The sequence below is a fragment of the Pseudorca crassidens genome, chromosome 18 (assembly GCF_039906515.1).
Source record: "Pseudorca crassidens isolate mPseCra1 chromosome 18, mPseCra1.hap1, whole genome shotgun sequence".
Classification (NCBI taxonomy): domain Eukaryota; kingdom Metazoa; phylum Chordata; class Mammalia; order Artiodactyla; family Delphinidae; genus Pseudorca; species Pseudorca crassidens.
This window is the reverse complement of record NC_090313.1, coordinates 61,478,667-61,503,360: the sequence shown is the minus strand read 5'-3', so window position 1 is coordinate 61,503,360 and position 24,694 is coordinate 61,478,667. Positions and strand designations below refer to the sequence as shown.

Here is a 24,694-nt window from a genome sequence, read left to right as displayed (position 1 = left end):
AATACAAAGAGTTACCATATGACCCAGCAATTCCACTCCTAGGTAAATACCCCAGAGAAATGAAAACATACGTCCACCCAAAAACTTGCACATGAATTTTCATTAACATTATTCATAATAGCCAAAAAGTGGAAACCAAATGTACATCAACTGATGAATAAATAAACATGATGTGGTATAGCCATACAATGGAATATTATTTGGCAATAAAAAGGAATGAAGTACTGATACAAGCTATAACACAGATGAACAATCAAAACATAGTAAGTGAAGGAATCCAGACACAAAAGATAACATTATATGATTCCATTTATATGAAATGTCCAGAAGAGGCAAGTCTATAAAGACAGAAAGTAGATTAGCGTGTTGCCTGTGGTTAGAGGGGGTAGGAGAATAGAGGCGTGTATGCTACAGGTACAGGGTTTCTTTTTGACATGATGAAAATATTTTAAAACTGATTTTGGTGATTGTTGCACAACTCTGTTAATATACTAAAAACTACTGAACTGTACATTTTAAATGGGTAATTAGCATGGTATATGAATTACATCTCAATAAAACTGTTACAAAAATATTATTCCATAAACAGAGAAGAAAGAGGAAGATATGAGAGATGGTCTTTGTAAATTAACTCATTCATTTATTCATTTGACACTGTTTTAGATCAACTATTCTTTTTTAGATCTTTTTTAGATCAACTAAGATCCCCGGGGGTTCTTAGTTCCCCAACAAGGGATCAAACCCATGCCCCTGCAGCCTGCAGTGGAAGCACAGAGTCTTAAGCACTGGACCAGGGAAGTCCTAGATCAACTATCCTTAAGTCTCATGCTTTTTCCACACTAAATGAATTCTAGCTTACCACAACATAGAAAAAGCCTATGATTAAGTTTCTTCAGTGAGCTTTGCAGTGAGATCTTTCATGCCATTAAATAAATAAAGTTATTGAAATATTCTCAAGCTCTAAAGCTCTCATTTGTAAGAAGTATAGCAAAAATATAAAGGGTAGCCAACAAGCAAATATATATTAAGTCTACTAAATCGATGCAGCTTCTCATTTGAATCTAACCTTTTCTTAAGAAATCAGTACACAGCTAACAAGTGAGTCGAGTAGGAAAAGTGCATAATTTTCTTACCTGGTCCAAATGCCTGTCTCTCATGAGTTCATACTCATTTTGCAGTGTGTGTTGGAAAAGGGTCCAGATGATATGTTCTAGTTCTGGGTGGTCAGACAGAAGGCGTGCACACAGGGTATTTAGTCGAAGATATGCTAGTCGATACACTGGAAAAATAAGGGGAATTAATCACATTTACTCTTTTTTTTTTTTTTTTTTGCGGTACACGGGCCTCTCACTGTTGTGGCCTCTCCCGCTGCGGAGCACAGGCTCCGGACGCGCAGGCTCAGCGGCCATGGCTCACGGGCCTAGCCGCTCCGCGGCATGCAGGATCTTCCTGGACCGGGGCACGAACCCGTGTCCCCTGCATCGGCAGGCGGACTCTCAACCACTGCGCCACCAGGGAAGCCCCACATTTACTCTTAATTTTGTATCACAAGTGGATTTTTTCAAAACATTAAATTGCTATAACCAAATGCTGTTAAATAGCATTTTAACATTAACTTCATCTCTACCACTGTTTTCCTTATGAATAAATGATTTGTAGCCTTAGCGCTGTCCTAGATACTAGAAGGCAAAATAATACTTTGCTGAAAGTATATTCAGCAAAAAAAATTCTTTTGCTAAATTATTACAGCATAAAATTGAGGTAGAGGGACTTCCCTGGTGGTCCAGTGGTAAAGAATCCGCCTTCCAATGCAGGGGACGCGGGTTCGATCCCTGGTTAGGGAACTAAGACCCCACATGCAGCAGGGCAACTAAGCCCGTGCGCTACTGAGCTCCTGCGCCTCAACTACAGAGCCTGCGTGCCGCGAACTACAGAGCTCACGTACTCTGGAACCCACACGCCACAACTACAGAGCCCACTCGCCCTGGAGCCTGCACACCACAACTAGAGAGAGAAAACCTGCACGCCACAACTAGAGAGACGCCCGTGCGCCACAATGAAAGATCCCGTATGCCTCAACGAAGATCCCGCGTGCCGCAAGCAACACCCAACACAGCCAAAAATAAATTAAATAAATAAAATAAAATAAAGTTGAGGTGGAGGAAGAAAGATCCTAAGATCTTGTGAAATTAGACAATCCAAATAGAGTTTGTTTCAGTTCCACTGGTAATCTCTCATCACAGATGTTGAAAATTCTCACTATCAATATTCAAGAGGGTAATTATTTTTTAAAATAATGGAATTTCCAAAGTCCCTCAATTTTTCCAATCCTAAAAACAAATAGTGTATTTCTCTATAAAAATGCTAGACTTGTAGATTACCTAAGTGGTAATATGACTGTGATATTAAATTTAGAGAGTTTATTAAAAAATGCTAGTGGAACATAGGTTGGAGAAAAGTAATCCACAAAACTGAATTTTCCTCCATCTACTTTAAACATAATGACCCTTGGTTTAAATTTACTTTTCAAAGACTTGCATAAGGTAATCAGAATTTTTTAGTTAATAATTTAACCCAGTGGTCCTCAACTTTGGCTTATATCAGACTTGCATTGAGGGCTTGTAAAAACAATGATTTTTTTTTTTTTTTTTTTTTGCCTCATCCTAGAGCTTCTGACTGAGTAGTTCTAGGGGCAGGGCTCAAACAAAAATTCTCATTTCTACAACTTAGCAGGTGAGGTGGATTCTGCTGGTTGGGGACCACACTCTGGAACCAACGCTCTTAACGTAAGGGCTTATAACATGCCTATAAAGTTCAGTATATCTCTGACTTGAATAAAAATCAGAAAAATGATTTATCACAGAGGAATGTGGCCTTTTACTTTCCTTCAAAGAGCTCTAAGTGGGTGTGCACTTGCATGTATATACACACGCACAGACACCCAAATGACCTCCCCATCCCACCACATACACACACAATCAGAGAATGCTATACAACCTGGTTACCAGGAAATGCACCTGCACTAGGCCACAACACATTGTATAATCTCAACTCACACACCTGAACAGCAAAAGTAATGTTAGGAACAAATATTTCCAGGCATAAATTTGAAAGCATAACAGTAGCAGCGACAATAACAACATCTAACACTTTCTGAGTGCTTACTATGTGCTAGGCATTGTTGGAAGCGTTTTATGTATTAATTCATTTAATATCTCAAAACCCATACAAGGTAGATTATTATTATTTCCATTTTACAGATGAGAAAACAGGCATAGAGATATTAAAGGTTTTTTCCCTTTTTTTTAAAAATTGGAGTATAATTGCTTTACAATGTTATGTTAGTTTCTGCTGTACAATTAAGTGAATCAGCTATATTTATACCTATATCCCCTCCCTCTTGGACCTCCCTCCCACCCCACCCCCATCCCACCCATCTAGGTCATCATAGAGCACCGAGCTGAGCTTCCTGTGCTTTATAGCATGTTCCCGCTAGCTATCTATTTTACGCATTGTAGTGTATATATGTCAATCCTAATCTCCCAATTCATCCCACCCTTCCCTTCCCCACCATGTCCACATGTCTGTTCTCTACATCTACACCTCTATTCCTACCCTGCAAATAGGTTCATCTGTACCATTTTTATAGATTCTACATATATGCGTTAATATACGATATCTGTTTTTCTCTTTCTGGCTTACTTCACTCTGTATGACAGACTCTAGGTCCATCCACATCTCTACAAATGACCCAATTTCATTCCTTTTCATGGCTAAGTAATATTCCATTGTATATATGTACCACATCTTCTTTATCCATTCATCTGTCATTGGACATTTAGGTTGCTTCCATGACCTGGCTAATGTAAATAGCGCTGCAATGAACATTGGGGTACATATGTTCTTTTGAATTATGGTTTTCTCAGGATATATGCCCAGTAGTGGGATTGCTGGGTCATATGATATTAAAGCGACTTGCCCAAATTCACGCCTAGTTAAGCAGAAGAGCCATGATTTGAATCCAGTCAGCCTCGTTTCAGAGTCCATGCTCTTGAGAGTGATCATCTACTAACCTTTTTTGTAAAAGAGTGAAAGGGAGGTAGATTTCAATGGCTTCTGAGTCTGGAAGGCTGAGGTTGCTTGTGCCTCTGAATTTGCAGTAGAATTTACACGTGTAGTTGACCCTTTTTTCTTTGGGGATCTTACAGGAGAAAGATACCTAGGTATATTCAAAGGAAAAGACTTCATTTGAAGTTTGCTAAGAATCTCTCTCTCTCTCTCTCTCTCGCTCACACACACACACACACACACACTCATGGCTGTACACATGCATCCAAACACATCTTGTCTATTTAATCTACTGTTCTACACCAAATCCCTCTTTAAATACAAGTTGGAAAAGAGAGATTAATAGGAAAACTAAGTTTGTCCTTATCATTTCTAACTCTATTTCAATAAATGGCTTTTCTTGGGAATTACTGCGTTATTTAAAAAATAGCTGCATATGTTTATATGTTCAATTCTAATAATTAAAGTGGGACTGAGTTCATAAAATTCTGGTCCAGAATTTCTGGTTCCAGAATTCTGGTTCAGTCCTTCCTCCAGCTTAAAAGAACAAGCCACTGATATCAAAATATCAATTTCTCTGATTCTCTCCTAAAAACATTTCATTGATAACTATGGTTCATATACATTGCACTTAAGTTACACATACATACTCCCTCCTAAATTATATAGTACACAATTATATGAATTAATATTTCAGGTAACATTATCAAGGCAGATTTATACCTGTATACTAAAAATACGTCAGGCATAAATCAAGGCAGAGATATTAGTAAAATTATTTCTCAATTTCTGACCTTCTACTGCTCTGTGTTACCCTTTATTTTAGAGGATAATCCAGGTCTACTTTCTTTTTTTTTTTTCAAGAACACTTTTTATTAAGGTCACTATTAGTAAAAGGTTTACAGTCTTTTAAAAATATCCCAGAATCTACTATGAAGAGCAAGTACTAGGGAGTAAACACCGAAGCATAACTTTCTAATTTTGTTTTAGTAGCTGAGAAATCATTCTGAGCAGGAAGTAGGATTTGTACCTTACTATGGATGTTTCTAGTACATGCAATATATTTACTAGTACACTAGGAAAAGGGAATCACCATCATAACTTTAAAAGTACCAGGGTCTAGTCTATTATCACCCTTGAATTTCCCTTCAATTCACTAACTAACAATATTGTAGACTGACTTAACTTGGGTAGAAGTTAGTCCCCCTTGAATTCTACGTGACCACATTACCTCCTGGACTTCGCTACTTGAATCTCAGACTTAAGAAGGCCAAAGTGGAGCTCTTGATTTCTTTCCCATTCTTCCCATGTCAAGAAATGGCTCCACATTACATCCAGTTTAAGTTAAAAACTTAGGAGGTATTTTTAATTTTTCCCTTTTCCCAATCTTCAAACCCAATGCAAAAGAAAGTTCTATTAAATCTTCCTCTAAAATACACCCCAGATCTTTCCATTTCTTTGTATCTCTACTGACATATCTTAGACCAAGTCATTTACATCTCTCACTTGAACTACTGAAATTTTCTCCAAACTGGTCTTTCTACTTTCTTCCTTGCCCTGTTCCTTTCCCTCCTCCAAACCCACCTGTACTTCAAGTAGCAGCCAGAAACTGACCCTTTAACAATACCCATTATATCAAGCTGCACCCCTGCTTAAAACCTTAATGCTTTCCCACTGCCCCTCTAAAACCCAAACTCCTCCCTTCGGCCTATGAGAACCTACAAGGTCTAGCTCCAGTTTGCCTCTCCAGCCCCATCTTGTACCATTTTCCTCTTGTTTGCTTCGGGGTTTCTTTCTGTTCCTCAGACCAGCTAAGTTTGACCACCCAAGGCCACTGCACTTAATACTGTTTGCTGTGCCTGTAATGCACATCATACAGATTTTGCCTGGCCAGCACCCACTTGTTCTTGAAGTCTCAGGTCAAATAGCACTTCATCAGAGAAAGCTTCCCTAAACATTCTATCACTCTCTTAGCTCCTCTCTTTCACATCATTCTCTTTCTTTCTATTACAGAACTTATTATATTCTAAAATAACCTTATGTATTAGTTTACTTGTTCACTGTTTATTTCCTTCCTCCAGAGCATAAGCTCTATGAGGGGAAGGACCTAGTCCATCTTATTCGCCTTTGTATTCCCAGTGCCTAGAACACTTCCTGGCACCTAACGGACAACTGCTTATTGAATTAAAGAAAAAGATAAGGCTTGACTTATTTATATTTATGTATTACCTAGCAAACAAATTTATACATGAAGGCAGAAGCTCCATATGCCAGAAATACTTTGGTACAAATTAGCATGGAAATGACATCTCTGGAAAACAGTCCCTGCACTAATCACAGAACCCTGTAATGTCAATTCCTAAACAGGAACATAACATTAGGCACATTTCTATGAAAGGCAATGTAGCTAGACTGCTTAAGAGCATGGGCTTTGGGGTCAGATTGCTTGAGTTTGATTTCTAATTCCTTCTTCATAGATAACGGAGGCTGACAGCCGTGTCTATTATCTTACAGGGCTGTTAGGTCACTGTCCAGCACACAGTGAACCCTCAATAAATGTTAGTTATCTCCTTCTTCTTCCATCACACCATCATGCACTAATCAACCGTTTTAGTCTCGGATCCCACACTACTCCCTTTGCCCCATCCTATGCTTCACTCCAGATGCACTGAGCTGTACTCCCTGAAAAATGTTTCCTGCTTTCCTGGCTGCTATACTTTGGGGTTCATGCTATTTCGGTCTCTTCCCTCCTCTCCAGTTTCCATGTTGAAATCCTGCTCTACCTTTGAGGACTATCTAAATTGCCATCTCTGCATGAAAGGTGTCCTAACTACACCAAACCTGAGTGATTTCAGTAGCACTCTGTACCACTGTATATGAACTTTATTTGGGTCATGTATCTTATACTCCTGATCCCTGAAAGCAGGAAAAATGTCTTATTCAAAGTTCTATTCCCTATAGCTTTTGTATAACACCTTGCATCACACTATGCTCAGAATCTATTTGCAAGTTGAATGGATTGACACAACAGATATTCTACTTACATATCTGCTGCAGTGTGATTATTCTGGAGAGGAAGGTTGAGAGTACAAGCAGGTTCAAGGTGATCAGCTGGTCCTTCTCGGTCCTTTGCTTGTTTAATAAGATCAAATAAAGGTGACTCCTATATGAAACAAGATGACATTAAAACAACATTGGTAAGTATGATTCTCCAATGTATATATCAAAATCATATGGTTTGACATGGTGAGCATTATGAATTTAGTCATAATCGACAATAGCAGTTTTGAAGTCAGAATAAGATTCTTTTCTCCACCTTGAAAATAATGACTGCCAATTTTTGTATTACACATAAAATAAAGAACTAGGAATATGTATAACTTCAAATGCTTGTATTAGAAAAGAAATTAAAAGTTAGGGAAAGAAACACAGAAGAGACCCAAAGAAAGTAGAAGGAAGAAAATAATAAAGACATGAACAGGATTTAATGAAACTGAAAACAAAGATAAAACACATGGTTTGATCAACTAAGCTAATAATTGGTACTTTGAAATAACTAATAAAATTAAACAAAACTCCAGTCAGATCGACTGAGAAAAAGAGAAGAGACAGATAAATAGTATTAGGAACAAAACTGGAGCCACCATTACGAAGATTAGAAAGATAACAGGGTTGTGAAAAAATTTATGTCAATTCATAGGAAAACTCAGACCAAGTGGAAAATTCCTCAAAAATATAAATTGACCAAACTCAATAAGAAATAAATAAACCTCAACAGTCCTATAAACTATTAAAGAACTTGGATCAGTAATTAAAAGTCTCCCCACAAAGAAAACATCAAGCACCGCTGGTTGTACCAGTGAATTCCACCAAACATTCAAGGAATAGATAATTCCACTTTTGCTCCAACTCTTCAGAGAATGGAAGAAGTAAAAACATTCTCTATCTCATTTTATGAGGCTAGTACAACACTGATACTAAAAACTGTCAAGGACATTACAAAAAGGTAAATTATAGCCCATTCTTGCTCATGAACAGAGATACAAAAATTCTGAACCAGAAATATTAGCAATCCACAACAGCAGTGTTAAAAAGAATATATCATTTACCAAGTTGAGTTTATCCAGGTTGCAAAATTAGTTCGTTAGAAAATCTATAATGCAATTCACCTCACTAATAAATCTAAGGTGAAAAATCTTGTCAAAATCAGTGCAGAAAAAGTTCTCATTTAAAAACCCATTTGTCATTTAAAAAAAAGAAAACTCTTTGTAAACCAGGAACAGAAGGATACTCCAAATTTGATAAATGACATCTACAAATAAACAGAAAAACCACAGCAAACATTATATATAGTGGTGAAACGTTAAGAGCATTCTCCTTAAAAAATTGGAGATAAGAGAAGGTTGTCCAGTTATCATGCTTTCTATTCAGCATTATACTTGGAGTTCCAGTCTGCTCAATAAGTCAAAGAAAAAAGACTGGAAAGGAAGAAAGAACAAAAATACCATTATTCACAAATGATTTATCTGTTGATAAAGAAAATTCAAAAGGATCTACAGTGAAATTATTAGAATAAGAGAGATTAGCAAGGTTTCTGTACTGTTATGAAATCAATATGAAAAAAAATTATAATTCTATATACCAAGCAAACAGTTTAAAAGCATAATTTTTAAAATACCATTTACAAAAAAGTAAGACCAGCAGTAAAAACCTTGATTCAAAAATTGTAACTTTCTGGAGGTGAAAGCTTGCAAGTCCATAAAAATGGGGGCCATATATATTCTACTCTTTTAGTACTTGAACTAAAGGGCAAGAAAACAGACAGATGGCCAAGATGCTAGGTTTGTTTCAAAAGGAAAAGCAGTGTATCCGTAAATAAAAATACAAAACACTGTAGAATATAAGTAGATTTTGAAAATATGAAGATAGTCTATTCAATAAAAGGTGAAAAATTAGCTAGCAATATGAAAAAAAATTATTAAACTTTCATAATATATAGAAAGTCAATTACTTATGTTACAAAACAAAAATGAAAAGTATGAGAAGTATATGAGAATATCTTTATAACTTTTAAAAAATCTTTTTTCACCTTTATTGAAGTATAATTGACAAAAATCATATATATTTAAGGTGCACAACGTGATGGCTTCATACATTGTGAAATGATCACCACAATCAAGCTAATTAGCATTTATTACCTCACATAGTTACTTTTTTTCAACCCTTCACCTCCTTCTTTATAACTTTATTTATTTTAAAATTTTTTAATGTTATTTTTTTATACAGCAGGTTCTTATTAGTCATCAATTTTATACACATCAGTGTATACATCTGAATCCCAATTGCCCATTTCAGCACACCACCATCCCCACCGCCTGGCGGCTTTCCCCCCTTGGTGTCCATACGTTTGTTCTCTACATCTGTATCTCAACTTCTGCCCTGCAAACCGGTTCATCTGTACCATTTTTCTAGGTTCCACATATATGTGTTAATATATGATATTTGTTTTTCTCTTTCTGATTTACTTCACTCGGTATGACAGTCTCTAGATCCATCCACATCTCAACAAATGACTCAATTTCGTTCCTTTTTATAGCTGAGTAATATTCCACTGTATATATGTACCACATCTTCTTTATCCATTGGTCTGTCAGTAGGCATTTAGGTTGCTTCCATGACCTGGCTATTGTAAATAGTGCTGCAGTGAACATTGGGGTGCATGTGTCTTTTTGAATTATGGTTTTCTCTGGGTATATGCCCAGTAGTGGGATTGCTAGATCATATGGTAATTCTATTTTTAGTTTTTTAAGGAACCTCCATACTGTTCTCCATAGTGGCTGTATCCATTTACATTCCCACCAACAGTGCAAGAGGATTCCCTTTTCTCCATATCCTCTCCAGAATTTGTTGTTTGTAGATTTTCTGATGATGCCCATTCTAACTGGTGTGAGGTGATATGTAGTTTTGATTTGCATTTCTCTAATAATTAGTGATGTTGAGCAGATTTTCATGTGCTTCTTGGCCATGTGTATGTCTCCTTTGGATTAATGTCTATTTAGGTCTTCTGCCCATATTAGGATTGGGTTGTTTGTTTCTTTAATATTGAGCTACATGAGCTGTTTATATATTTTGGAGAATAATCCTTTGTCCACTGATCTGTTTGCAAATATTTTCTCCCATTCTGGGGTTGTCTTTCCGTCGTGTTTATGGTTTCCTTTGCTGTGCAAAAGCTTTGAAGTTTCATTAGGTCCCATTTGTTTATTTTTGTTTTTATTTCCATTACTCAAGGAGGTGGATCAAAAAAGATCTTGCTGTGATTTATGTCAAAGAGTGTTCTTCCTATGTTTTCCTCTAAGAGCTTTATAGTGTCCAGTCTTACATTTCGGTCTCGAATCCATTATGAGTTTATCTTTGTGTATGGTGTTAGGGAGTGTTCTAATTTCATTCCTTTACATGTAGCTGTCCAGTTTTCCCAGCACCACTTATTGAAGAGACTGTCTTCTCCATTGTATATCCTTGCCTCCTTTGTCATAGATTAGTTGACCATAGGTGCATGGGTTTATCTCTGGGCTTTCTATCTTGTTCCATTGATCTATGTTTCTGTTTTTGTGCCAGTACCATATTGTCTTGATTAGTGTAGCTTTGTAGTATAGTCTGAGGTCAGGGAGTCTGATTCCTCCAGCTCCGTTTTTTTCCCTCAAGGCTGCTTTGGCTATCCAGGGTCTTTTGTGTCTCCATACAAATTTTAAGATTATTTGTTCTAGTTCCGTAAAAAATGCCATTGGTAATTTGATAGGGATTGCATTGAATCTGTAGATTGCTTTGGGTAATACAGTCATTTTCACAATACTGATTCTTCCAATCCAAGAACATGGTATATCTCTCCACCTGTTGGTATCATCTTTAATTTCTTTCATCAGTGTCTTATAATCTTCTGCATACAGGTCTTTTGTCTTCCTAGATGGTTTATTCCTAGGTATTTTATTCTTTTTGTTGCAGTGGTAAATGGGAGTGTTTCCTTAATTTCTCTTTCAGATTTTTCATCATTAGTGTATAGGAATGCAAGAGATTTCTGTGCATTAATTTTGTATCCTGCACCTTTACCAAATTCATTGATTAGCTCTAGTAGTTTTCTGGTGGCATCTTTAGGATTCTCTATGTATAGTATCCTGTCATCTGCAAACAGTGACAGTTTTACTTCTTCTTTTCCAATTTGTATTCCTTTTATTTCTTTTTCTTCTCTGATTGCCGTGGCTAGGACTTGCAAAACTATGTTGAATAACAGTGGTAAGAGTGGACATCCTTGTCTTGTTCCTGATCTTAGAGGAAATGCTTTCAGTTTTTCACCATTGAGAATGATGTTGGCTGTGGGTTTGTTGTATATGACCTTTATTATCATGAGGTAGGTTCCCTCTATGCCCACTTTCTGGAGAGTTTTTATCATAAATGGGTGTTGAATTTTGTCAAAAGCTTTTTCTGCATCTATTGAGATGATCATATGGTTTTTATTCTTCAATTTGTCAATATGGTGTATCACATTGATTGATTTGAGTATATTGAAGAATCCTTGCATCCCTGGGATAAATCCCACTTGATCATGGTGTATGATCCTTTTAATGTGTTGTTGGATTCTATTTGCTAGTATTTTGTTGAGGATTTTTGCATCTATATTCATCAGTGATATTCGTCTGTAATTTTCCTTTTTTTGTAGTATCTTTGGCTGGTTTTGGTATCAGGGTGATGGTGGCCTCATAGAATAAGTCTGGGAGTGTTCCTTCCTCTGAAATTTTTTGGAAGAGTTTGAGAAGGATGGGTGTTAGCTCTTCTCTAAATGTTTGATAGAATTCACCTGTGAAGCCATCTGGTCCTGGACTTCGGTTTGTCGGAAGATTTTTAATCACAGTTTCAATTTCATTACTTGTGATTGGTCTGTTCATATTTTCTATTTCTTCCTGGTTCAGTTACAAAGGTTATACCTTTGTAATAATTTGTCCATTTCTTCCAGGTTGTCCATTTTATTGGCATAGAGTTACCTGCAGTAGTCACTAAGGATGCTTTGTATTTCTGCAGTGTCTGTTGTAACTTCTCCTTTTTCATTTCTAATTTTATTGATTTGAGTCCTCTCCCTCTTTTTCTTGAGGAGTCTGGCTTATGGTTTATCAATTTTGTTTATCTTCTCAAAGAACCAGCTTTTAGTTTTATTGATCTTTGCTGTTGTTTTCTTTGTTTCTATTTCATTTATTTCTGCTCTGATCTTTATGAATTCTTTCCTTCTGCTAACTTTGGGTTTTGTTTGTTCTTCTTTCTCTAGTTCCTTTAGGTGTAAGGTTAGATTGTTTATTTGAGATTTTTCTTCTTTCTTGAGGTAGGCTTGTATAGCTATAAACTTCCCTCTTAGAACTGCTTTTGCTGCACCCCATAGGTTTTGGATTCGTCGTGTTTTCATTGTCATTTGTCTCTAGGTATTTTATTTCCTCTTTGATATCTTCAGTGATCTCTTGGTTATTTAGTAACGTATTGTTTAGCCTCCATGTGTTTGTGTTTCTTACATTTTTTTCCCTGTAATTCATTTCTAATCTCATAGAGTTGTGGTCAGAAAAGATGCTTGATATGATTTCAATTTTCTTAAATTTACTGAGGCTTGATTTGTGACCCAAGATGTGATCTTGGAGAATGTTCCATGCGCACTTGAGAAGAAAGTGTAATCTGCTGTTTTTGGACGGAATGTCCTATAAATATCAATTAAATCTATCTGATCTATTGTGTTATTTAAAGCTTGTGTTTCCTTATTTATTTTCATTTTGGATGTTCTGTCCATTGGTGTAAGTGAGGTGTTAAAGTCCCCCACTATTATTGTGTTACTGTCGATTTCCTCTTTTATAGCTGTTAGCAGTTGCCTTATGTACTGAGGTGCTCCTATTTTGGGTGCATATATATTTATAATTGTTATATCTTCTTCTTGGATTGATCCCTTGATCATTATGTAGTGTCCTTCCTTGTCTCTTGTAACATTCTTTATTTTAAAGTCTACTTTATCTGATATGAGTATTGCTACTCCAGCTTTCTTTTGATTTCCATTTGCATGGAATATCTTTTTCCATCCCCTCACTTTCAGTCTGTATGTGTCCCTAGGTCTGAAGTGGGTCTCTTGTAACAGCATATAGATGGGTTTTGTTTTTGTATCCATTCAGCAAGCCTGTGTCTTTTGGTTGGAGCATTTAATCCATTCACGTTTAAGGTAATTATCAATATGTATGTTCCTATGACCATTTTCTTAGTTGTTTTGGGTTTGTTTTTGTAGGTCCTTTTCTTCTCTTGTGTTTCCCATTTAGAGAAGTTCCTTTAGCATTTGTTGTAGAGCTGGTTTGGTGGTGCTGAATTCTCTTAGCTTTTGCTTGTCTGTAAAGCTTTTCATTTCTCCATCAAATCTGAATGAGATCCTTGCCAGGTAGAGTAATCTCGTTGTAGCTTCTTCCCTTTCATCACTTTAAGTATATCATGCCACTCCCTTCTGGCTTGTAGAGTTTCTGCTGAGAAATCAGCTGTTAACCTTATGGGAGTTCCCTTGTATGTTATTTGTCGTTTTTCCCTTGCTGCTTTCAGTAATTTTTCTTTGTCTTTAATTTTTGCCAATTTGATTACTATCTGTCTTGGCGTGTTTCTCCTTGGGTTTATCCTGTATGGGACTCTCTGCACTTCCTGGACTTGGGTGGCTATTTCCTTTCCCATGTTAGGGAAGTTTTTGACTATAATCTCTTCAAATATTTTCTCTGGTCCTTTCTCTCTCTCTTCTCCTTCTGGGACCCCTGTAATGCAAATGTTGTTGCATTTTAGTGTTGTCCCAGAGGTCTCTTAGGCTGTCTTTATTTCTTTTCATTCTTTTTTCTTTATTGTGTTCTGCAGCAGTGAATTCCACCATTCTGTGTTCCAGGTCACGTACCTGTTCTTCTGCCTCAGTTATTCTGCTATTGATTCCTTCTAGTGTAGTTTTCATTTCAGTTATTGTATTTTTCATCTCTGTTTGTCTGTTCTTTAATTCTTCTAGGTCTTTGTTAAACATTTCTTGCATCTTCTCGATCTTTGCCTCCATTCTTTTTCCGAGGTCCTGGATCATCTTCACTATCATTATTCTGAATTCTTTTTCTGGAAGGTTGTCTATCTTCACTTCATTTAGTTGTTTTTCTGGGGTTTTATCTTGTTCCTTCATCTGGTACATAGCCCTCTGCCTTTTCATCTTGTCTATCTTTCTGTGAATCAGGTTTTTGTTCCACAGGCTGCAGGATTGTAGTTCTTCTTGCTTCTGCTGTCTGCCCTCTGGTGGATGAGGCTACCTAAGAGGCTTGTGTAAGTTTCTATAACTTCTTGATAAGAAACGACTTTTTAGGTTTGACCATAACCCAGAACTCATAAAGGAAAAGATGAACCAATCTGACTATACAGAACCTGAAATCTTCTGTATAACTAAAACCACAATAAACTAAGTTAAACAAAGTCTTTAAAAAATAAACAATACTGATTTATTCTACAACCACCATAATGTACTAATTCCTATTGTCAAGGCATTATTTCCTGTATTCATTAGGGGCACTCTGAAGTGCGAGCTAAGTAATGGCTTTCATCTGAGTAAAATAATGCTAACAATTAACACCAGCTAATGCATGTATGTCATACTCATTGTTTTACATTTTCTAGTCATTGACAAACTGAATATCTTTACATATCGGATAAATGGAACAAATTCACATATATTCAGCAGGAGTGGCCTAATCCCACTCTTTTCTCAAACAAAGACATTTCAGGAGACCTTGAGACTCACAAAGATATGCAAGTAAACCTGAGCATTTAATAGGATTTAGGTATGCTACTAATCAGGTATTTTACTTTCTCTTCAGATATGGTTTAACCCATAGACTGTTTACCTGGTTGTGTTTTAAATTAGCACAATAGGATTATACCAAAGTGAATGCCTCTTCCAAGGATGAAGGTGGCATTTTGTTCACCAACAGTCTTCATGTTTCACTCAGGTATAACTTTTATTACTCCATCTCCCCCAACCCAACTGGTCACAGAGATATATAGATATAGGCTTATGATAATGACTATGCCATGATAATAATAATGAGAAGTATGGTGCAGTGGATAGAAACACAGACTCTGCAGCCACACCACAAGGGTTCAAGTCCTGACCACTTACTAGCCGCATGACCCTGGAGAAAGTTGCTTAACCTTGTTATGATTCACTTTTCTCAACTGTAAAGTAGAGACGCTAATGACAATAATGCCTAGTTATCCATGCATCCATCCACCCATTATTCGTCATATGTCTATTCTGTAACAGGAGCTTTACTAGGAAGTAGGAACATAAAGGTAAACAACCCTCCCGTTGCCAGCTACTGATAGGGTCACTTCAGAAGCATCTGTCCTCTTCCACCTTATTCAACATGTTCATTTGAAATGAACTGTAATCGTCCTCTATCACCAAAAAATTCCCACTCCTCCTCAGTTTTTCCCATATCATTAACACTTCTTATATACAGTTGCCCAAAGCAAAAAAGAATCATGTTTATTATTCTTTCTCTCACTCTCTACTGTCCAATCCATGCAAGTCATATTGGCTCCAACTTCAAAATATATCCCAAGTCTAACTTCTTCTCCAGATGGGACTTTTAGAGAGTTCTTAAAATAAAAACCCAGTGCCAGCAACTTCCCTAGTGACACAGTGGTTAAGAATCAGCCTGCCAATGCAGCGGACACGGGTTCCATCCCTGGTCTGGGAAGATCCCACATGCCGTGGAGCAACTAAGCCTGCGAGCCACACCTACTGAAGCCCACACACCTAGAGCCCGTGCTCCACAACAAGAGAAGCCACCGCAATGAGAAGCATGTGCACCGCAACGAAGAGTAGCCCCCGTTCACCACAACTAGAGAAAGCCCATGTGCAGCAACAAAGACCCAACGCAGCAGAAAAAACAAAAACAAAACCCAGTGCCAAGCATATAGTGGACACTCAATAAATATTTCTAGACTGTTATATGACATAACCATACCATAGGTTTAATTAAACACAGCAAAGCACAAAGAAGAAAGTGGATGATAAGATTTGCTTTCTAACTGACACTAAATATCAACTGTGGCATCTGGCCTCCAAGAAAACCCCTATAATTCCTGTCACTGGGTATTTACACCCTTATACACTGTCCTAGGGTTAGTCTGTGTGGTCAATGGCATATAGCAGAAGTGACAGCATGTCAGTTCTGAGATTAGTTTATAAAAAACCTGCAGTTTTCGTCTTAGGCGCATGCTCCCGCGCTCACGCTCGCGCTCTCTCTCTCTCTCTCTCTCTCTCTCTCTCTCATCTCTTCTTGCTCTAGGCGAAAGCAGCTGCCTTGGAGTAAGTAACCCTATGGAGAGGTCTATGTGGCAAACAAATGAAGCCTCTGACCAATGACCAGTGAAGGAATGAGGGCTGCCAACAACCATGTGAGTGAACTTAGTAGCAGATTCTCGAATTCCAGGAAATATTTAAGCTGACTGCAGCCTTTGTTGACAACTTGAGGAACTTTCCTGAGAGAACTGGAGCCAAAACCACATAGCTAAACCACTCCCAGATTCCCAACCTTCAGAAATTATGTGCGAAGTAAAACATTAGTTGTTTCACTAAATTGTTAAGGTTTGGGGTAATTTCTTACATAGCAATAGATAACTAATACAGAATCTGATTTTTTTTTAATCTAAAGAAAGTATTTAATGGATTATTTGACTTCTGAAAATTTATGCATTTATATCTATAGCACGGTTCGCATTCAGGACTCAGAAGTTTACTCTTGGTCTCAGGCAAGCTGTCTTATGTCATTACTTATCTACTTAAATTAACTCTCAGCATAATCACTCTCTGGACATTCCACTCTATTTTGCCACTTAATCATGTGAAGGAAATCAGACTCACTCTGTCAGCAAGTAATATAGATAGAAAAAGCTATAAGTCTGCTCTACATGATCTTTCATATTAACATACATCTAAAGCAAATGTGAACTTCTCCAGAGAGTAAAGCACTTAAAGGCTATCTGGTCAAGGTGTCCCTAAAAGAGATTCTGATTATCCAAGTACGTACAAGTTCTCCAGTGCTAGTAGAAAAATTAACAATAGGGGAGGTGGAAGACAGGAATTGCTATTGTTTTCTGGGTATTTTAAGAAATATTATTGGCCTTACATTACAGGAAATGTTTTTGTACTATCCTAAGCCAAATCACGATAAGACCATTCTACCTTGCAAAAGGAAACTAGAATACAAAACATAAAGTTTTGGGCAGGCCTTGACTTTTCTGACAGTTCTTTCCCATTCAACTTCACTACTTCTTTAATATTGATATTTCTCAGGATCCTTTTGCCAATATATATGCTGGCTGAGCCACTATCATGGCTTTAGTTATATTTCTAGTTATTCCTAAATCTACATTTCTGACTAAAACTATTCTTTCAAATTCCAGATCCAGTATTTCCAACTAGATACCTTGGATCTCTACACGTATATGTGGCAAACATCTCAAATATTAACATATTCAAACATTAACATGAACTTATTACCCTCATCACCAATCAGCTATGACTCCTTCAACATCCTCTTTGGTTAACTGTTAGCAATCACCTAATCACCCACAGTACAAATCTTAGAATTACCCTCAGAATTCCATCCAGGCACCTAAACTTTTGATTCATGCTTTTACTTTTAACATATTTATGCCTTTATATTTAAAACTGGTTTCTTGTAGATAGTATAGAGTTGGGTCTTGCTTTTTTATCCACTCAGACAATCTCTGTCTTTTAATTGGGGTTTAGGCTATTTACCTTTAATGTAGTTATTGACATGGTTACTTTAAATCCTACATCTATTTGTTCCATCTGTTCTTTATTCCCTTTTGATGAAGGTACAAAAGCAAATCAATGGAAAAAGAATTAACCTTGACCTAAATCTCAAACCTTGTACAAAAATAAATTGGAAATGGATCATGGACTTAAATATTAAAAGTGAAGCTATAAAACTTTTAAGGGGAAAATCTTGGGGATCTAGAGTCCTTAGACTTGACACCAAAAGCATGATCCATAAAATAAAAAACTGATAAACAGGAGTTCATCAAAATTTAAAACTTTTGCCATGAGAAAGACATGTGGAAAGGATGAAAAAAGAAGCTAGAGACTAGGAGAAATTATTTACAAGCCACATACCCAACAAAAGACTAGAATATATAAAGAACTCTCAAAACTCAATGGTAAAAACCCCACAAACAATCCAATTAGAAAATGGGCAAAGACATGAAAGAGACTTTTCACCAGAGAGGAAATACAGATCACAAGTAAACAGAAGAAGATATTCAATACGATTAGCCATCATCCTGATGGGCAATGTAAATTATAACCTCAATGAACTATCCTCACATGATCAGAATGGCTAAAAGAAAAAATAGTGGCAATCCCAAACAATGGCAAGGATGCAGAGAACCTGGATCACCCATATATTGCTGATAGGAATTCAAAATGGTACAACCACTCTGGAAAATACCTGGCAGTCTCACAAAATAAAACACAATAACCACACGACTCTGCAATTGCACTCTTTGGGCATTTATCCCAGAATAATGAAAACTCATGCTTATATAAAACATGTACACAAATGTTTATGGCAGCTTTACTTGTGATAGTCAAAAATATTCTTCAATATGTGTATGGTTAAAGAAACTGTAGTACGTTCGTACTATGAAATATTAGTCAGCAATAAAAAGGTATGAACTATCGATACATGTAGTACCTTAAATGAATCTCCAGAGAATTTGGCTGAGAAGAAAGATAATCCTATTTGATTTCATTTATATAATATTTTGAAATAACAAAATTTTAGAAATAAAGGGCAGAATAATAGTGGCCAGGGGTTAGGACATGCATAGTGGGGCTGGAGAGATGTGAGTGTATTTCCTTCTATGAGGCAACTGTTCAGTATATTTGTCTATGATGGTGGTTATGTGAATCTGCACACTGTCCCCAGGTCAGGCTGCCAGGTGTCTCTTAGTTGAGGGCCCTATGCTAAGTAAAATAAGTCAGACAAAGATAAATAGAGTTGGCCTTCCCTATTGTGGGAGGTGGAACCTATGGATATAAACGGCTGATTGGGTTATGCCATTTTATATAAGGGACTTGAGCATCCACAGATTTTGGTATCTGCAGGGATCCTGGAGCCAATCCCCTGCAGACACCAAGGGATGACCGTACAGTACAACCTCACTTATATGTGGGTTAAAAAGAAAAAAGAAAAAGAGCTTGTAGACACAGAGAATAGATTGAGGGTTGCCAGAGGCAGGGGGTGGAGGGTGGGCAAAAAGGGTGAAGGGGGTCAAAAAGTACAAACTTCTAGTTATAAAATAAATAAGTCATGGATGTAAGATACAGCACGGTGACTACAGTTAATAACACTGTAGTGCATATTTGAAAGTTGCTAAAAGATTAAAAATGTTCTCATCACAAGAAAAAAAATTATAACTATGTATGGTGATGAATGTTAATCAGACTTATTGTGGTGACCATTTCACAATATATACAAATATTGAATTATTATGTTGTACACCCAAAACTAATATAATGTTATATGTCAATTGTATCTCAATTTTAAAAGTTTTTTAGTCTGGAAAATTATAAACAGTTGATATATTAGAGTAGTAGAGTTATATTATCTTTTTACTGCTAATTTTATTCTATTTCTCTTATTATTACTCTTTAAGAGCCTTAATAATATCTCTCCTACAATATAAATAAAAAATATATTCCTAAAAAAAAATTTAAAAAACAAAGCTCATGGAATGATGTCACATGTGCTTAGAAAGTAATGGAGTTGAGTCAGAGAAAACTGGTCATGGTTCCAGGCATGAGTAGGGCTGGATAATGGTCATATGTCAGAAAATGAGAGTAAGGCCAAGAGTTGGCTCTATGAAGGACAGACATGGTGACAAGAATCTGAAGGTAGATCCAAACTTAGGATACCATGTTATCAAGGAAAAAAGACAAGTGGGATAGAACTACCTTTAAGGTCCTAGATGTCCATTCAACCAGATGTAGGATAGATAATTAACAAAAGTAAAGAAAGCTGACCTAGTTGTGTCTACTTCAAAATAAAACCAAAAAAACCCACAACAAACAAAAAAACAAACGTACAACGTAAAAGCTGTGAGTCAAGTTTACTCAGTGTCTTACTGACAACTATAGCCCAGGAGATAACCCCTCAGCTCTGAGAAACTGTTCTGAAGAGGTAAGGGGAGAGGTCAGTATATATGTGATTTTGGCAAAGGTGGTACTTGCAACCAAGCACACATTTTGGTAGAAGGTTGCTGCTAGTCATGAGGAGCACATATCTTAGTTAATGGTTTCCGTGCTTTTCTAAGTATGGAAAGATGCAAGAATCCAGGTTCATAAAAAATTTCCCCTGAAAATATCTAACTATCTGAAGGATTGTTCTGCCAGTTTTCCCAGAGCACAGAGTGCCTCATTCTGCCCCGAACTCCTTTCAGGGGGTGCTAAAGGTCAACAACTACAGTGGCTAAGGACTTAATTCTTGTAGAACCTGGTGGCGGGTGACATTTTTTAACTGGCAGTTGTATCAACAAGTTAATATAGGCTGTCAGATGTCACTGCTATTGGGAAACTGAACTCAGCAGAAGAAAATTCAGTCCCTTGAGGTAATAGGGTACTAGCCGAAACATCAAGAGAAAAAGACAAACCTAATAATTGCCCGGGGACACAGAAGTCAGGGTGGATCTGACTTGAAATGCAGCTATTGACCTGGGGATCCTTTTAATTTAAGATAGTAAGTTTCCTAGAAGTATTCAGCTTGAAGAACACTGTCAAGTAGCCAAAACCGAAACAAAACAAAACTCCCAGTTCATGATGTGTCATGCAAAACAAAAATCAGAAACAGACATGCGGAATTTTATCAAATTGAAATACTATTTAGAGATTTCCAATTGCCATGAAAATCTTGGGGACATGAACCTGGTGAGTGAAGTGATGGAAGATGAGGCTGGAAATACAGATTGAGAAGAGCCTTTTATAAGACTGTTTAACAGTTAAAGGTTAATTCTCTGAGATACCCACATGATTTATTCCTTCACTTCTTTCAAGTCTTTCTTCATGTGTCCCCTTATCAACAGGCCCTTCCTAGAACTCCCTACATAGAATACCTCCTTTTTCCTCCTGAATGTATTTTTCTTCAGAGAACTTATCACCATATGGCCAACTGTATAACTGCTTGTTTATTGATTGCCTGTCTCTCCAAAATAAAATATAAGCTCAGGAATTCTGTTACATTTGCTGCTATACATCTATCACCTAGAAGAGCACTTGGCACACAGTTGGCACTCAGTAAATATTTGCTCTTGAATAAACAAATAAATATAAGCATACCAAAGATAAAGATAACATAAGCAGGAAAAATAACTTAAATGTGCTTATCCTATTTACCTATCCATTTAACCAGGACAACAAGCCAGCAACTTCTTTTCTTTCTTTTTTTTTTTTTTTTTTTTTGGTCAGCCTGAAACAGTCCACTTCTGTTTAGCTAAAAACTAGAACAACAAAAGGCTTGGCTTTAAAGGGGGTCCTTTTGTAGAGTCAGTCATTCCGGGCTTTGTTTGTAACCTTTCTGAGGCAACACTGGTAACATCTGGCACTGACAGGAAATCCTCAAAATTTCCAAGAGTGTGAAATCAGTTGATTAAAATGAACATACTGGCAAAACCAGTAAAAAGAAGTGATCATGGAAATTTTGTTCTGGGAATGGATTACTAGTGGCTTAGAATCTTACTGATTAATTCTTCCATATGCCTTTGGGTATTAATATCTGTCAAAGAGTCAATCTTCTTCTTTGAATTCTGGCTGGGTTAAAAGCAAAACATCTACATAAATGCTTAAAGTCAGATGTGTTTCTGCTTTTAAATGTATTTGCAATAGTGTTCATGGAACTAGATCTTAAAAATCTGTCACTTGTAAAAATAAAAAAAAAGGGAAAAAAAGAAATTTAATCAAATTTATATATTCATTCCTCTTCTAGGAATTTAGAGTGAAACTAGTTATGAGGCATTCTTGAGAGAATTGAGGAGATAGTCACTCAAATCATTTTCTGTGTTTTTGGCTGAGAAAGACATGACTATACGTATGTGGGACTATACCGACATTATTACCAGGCACAGCTCTAGTCTTTAAGACTTGGAATTGGAAACTTTTATTCAACTTTAAAGGCTAGCCTTCTCTAGACATCGTCTGCTCTGAAGACCTTTTAATTGACTTGGTTGACTCTCATCTCCATGCTGTACAAACATATGTTGTTAGCCGTACTGCAATTATTTCTTTGTTTTTTAACCCTAAGTGATTGCATGAATATGTCTTAAAAGTGAGACATTTTAACTAAGTACTGTGGAAGTACAGAAAAGGAATTGATGAGATTGAAAGGTCTCCACAGAAAAATGGGATAAGATTTTAAGAGGGGAAAATGAAGGAATGGGGAACAGGAAGACAGGAAAAAAGGAGGAAGGGACAACTCAAGTGCTGACAGTGATAAACATGCTTGCTCAAGTTTTAAGTCTTATACTGCATTCCTGCTTCTCTTAATTTCCTTTATCTCTTTGCTTGAACCTGCTACAAGCATCATTCCCGTGCACTTTTACTTTGCTATAAACCATTATCCATTACCTTTTAAATCTTTCTTCTACTCCTACCCAACCCTACAAGCTGATTCAACGCTTTGAACTTGGGCAGATGACTCATGCTCCAGTAAAGAGTAACATAAAGTGTTAAGTGTTTGCAGTAATGACAGAAAGGTAAATCATTTTCAAATGGTATCAATATAATAATACTAAGTTTGTCTAGAATTTAATAAATTTTCCTGTTAGGCTAAAAGATCTTTTTATATAAAATAAACATATTCTATCAAGATAAATTATAAATATTTTCTCAAGCTGAGAAAGTTTTGTTTCTAAATCTAAATAGAAAATTTATCATTAACAGGCTTCAGAAAAATTCAAAACGAGAAAACTGTTTTCACAGGTACAAATTTGAGATGGAAAAAGGCCCTGAAGAAACACTTCTCATCAAGGCAAACATTTGCTGCATTCAAAATGAATAAAATAAATTTAGAATATTTTTCTTACATTTAAAATTTTCACTGTTCCACACTTTCTTTTAAACTTGAACATATTTACTTCACATACTTTCTCATCCAATTTTTTTATGTATCTCATATTCTCAACGTTATTTTAGGTACAACTCCAATTACGGCCATCAAAACTTTTAATGAGAGAATACTTTAAAGTTTTGAACAATTCCTCTTTGATCAATTTTATAGTAAAAGAACATAGTATCTTGTTTGTGTTTTGGAAAAGAAAGGTCTTTTAGAGAAGAATGTTATAGAAATATAAAGGAAGGGCTTTCTTTTAAATGTTTAATCTTGACAGCATGATAAGATATTAACAAAACTCTTCTCATACAATGAGACTCCTGGCTTAAGCAAAGAATAATTCTTGTACATATACAAACTGGTTTCAAAATTAGAAATCCTTAAACATAAAGAATGAAAAGTGACTTCTTGATTTGTTATACCTAAGAGTGAAAAAACCCAACCTAAAAGCTTAAGCATTCAAAGAACTGGAATCAGATATACAAACAGGAAAGCACCTTTGAACAGTCCAACTCCCTCACTATACAGCCAAGAAGCTAGAATCCTAGAAAGATCAAGTGAATGCATATTAAGCTTCTCTGATTCTCTGCTTCTGCTCTTAACACAACACTTTCTTACTTTCTTATTTATAATAAAAAGAGGACTTCCCTGGTGGCGCAGTGGTTAAGAATCTGTCTGCCAATGCAGGGGACACGGGTTCAAGCCCTGGTCTGGGAAGATCCCACATGCTACGGAGCAACTAAGCCCGTGCGCCACAACTACTGAGCCTGCACTCTAGAGCCTGCGAGCCACAACTACTGAGCCTGCGTGTCACAACTATTGAAGCCTGTGCGCTCCACAACAAGAGAAGCCACTGCAATGAGAAGCCCGCGCACTGCAACGAAGAGTAGCCCCCGCTCGCCGCAACTAGAGAAAGACCACGCATAGCAACGAAGACCCAACGCAGCCAAATATAAATAAATTAAAAAGAAAAAGTAAAAAGGACAGAATAACCAAAAATAAATAAATAAATACACAGATTAACATTTAATTGCCTACATACACACATCTTAACTTCATTTATAAAGAATCTGCATTAGCAACTAATAGTTTAAGATTCCTTTTAGGCTATCCATAGAAAAAGACTTTCAAAAGATTTCAATTTCCAGATACTTCAGTGGAATAGCCTACAGGATTTGCTAATCCTTCATTTCTTTAGACTGTGGTTTCTTACCTGTTCTTAGTCATAATCTTGTTTGAGAATCTAATCAAAGCCACAAGACCTGTCCCCAGGAGAGTGTATACAACAGGGGTTTCAGCGATTTTAAGGTCATCAGGTGAGATCCTTTGCACTATATTGTCAAATTTGCTTCAGCATAAACCACACTACCACATATATTTGGACTATCTTAATCTTCCAACAAATAATACATTCT

General features: G+C 36.6%; 1 protein-coding gene across 6 annotated transcripts in view; it reads right to left on the bottom strand.

Moving 5' to 3' along the window:
- RB1 (RB transcriptional corepressor 1) overlaps nt 1-24,694 on the bottom strand; it is a 134,942-nt gene that overhangs the window by 14,760 nt on the left and 95,488 nt on the right. For all 6 annotated transcript variants that reach the window (XR_010937029.1, XM_067713655.1, XM_067713654.1 and 3 more), the window contains exons 18-20: nt 7,113-7,231; nt 4,074-4,219; nt 1,134-1,279 (exon numbers count right to left, since the gene is read on the bottom strand). Coding sequence is in view for 5 of the 6 variants with exons in the window: in XM_067713655.1 (XP_067569756.1) it covers nt 1,134-1,279; nt 4,074-4,219; nt 7,113-7,231 (411 nt within the window). In the remaining variant the exon portion in view is untranslated. The remainder of the gene's footprint in view (nt 1-1,133; nt 1,280-4,073; nt 4,220-7,112; nt 7,232-24,694) is intronic.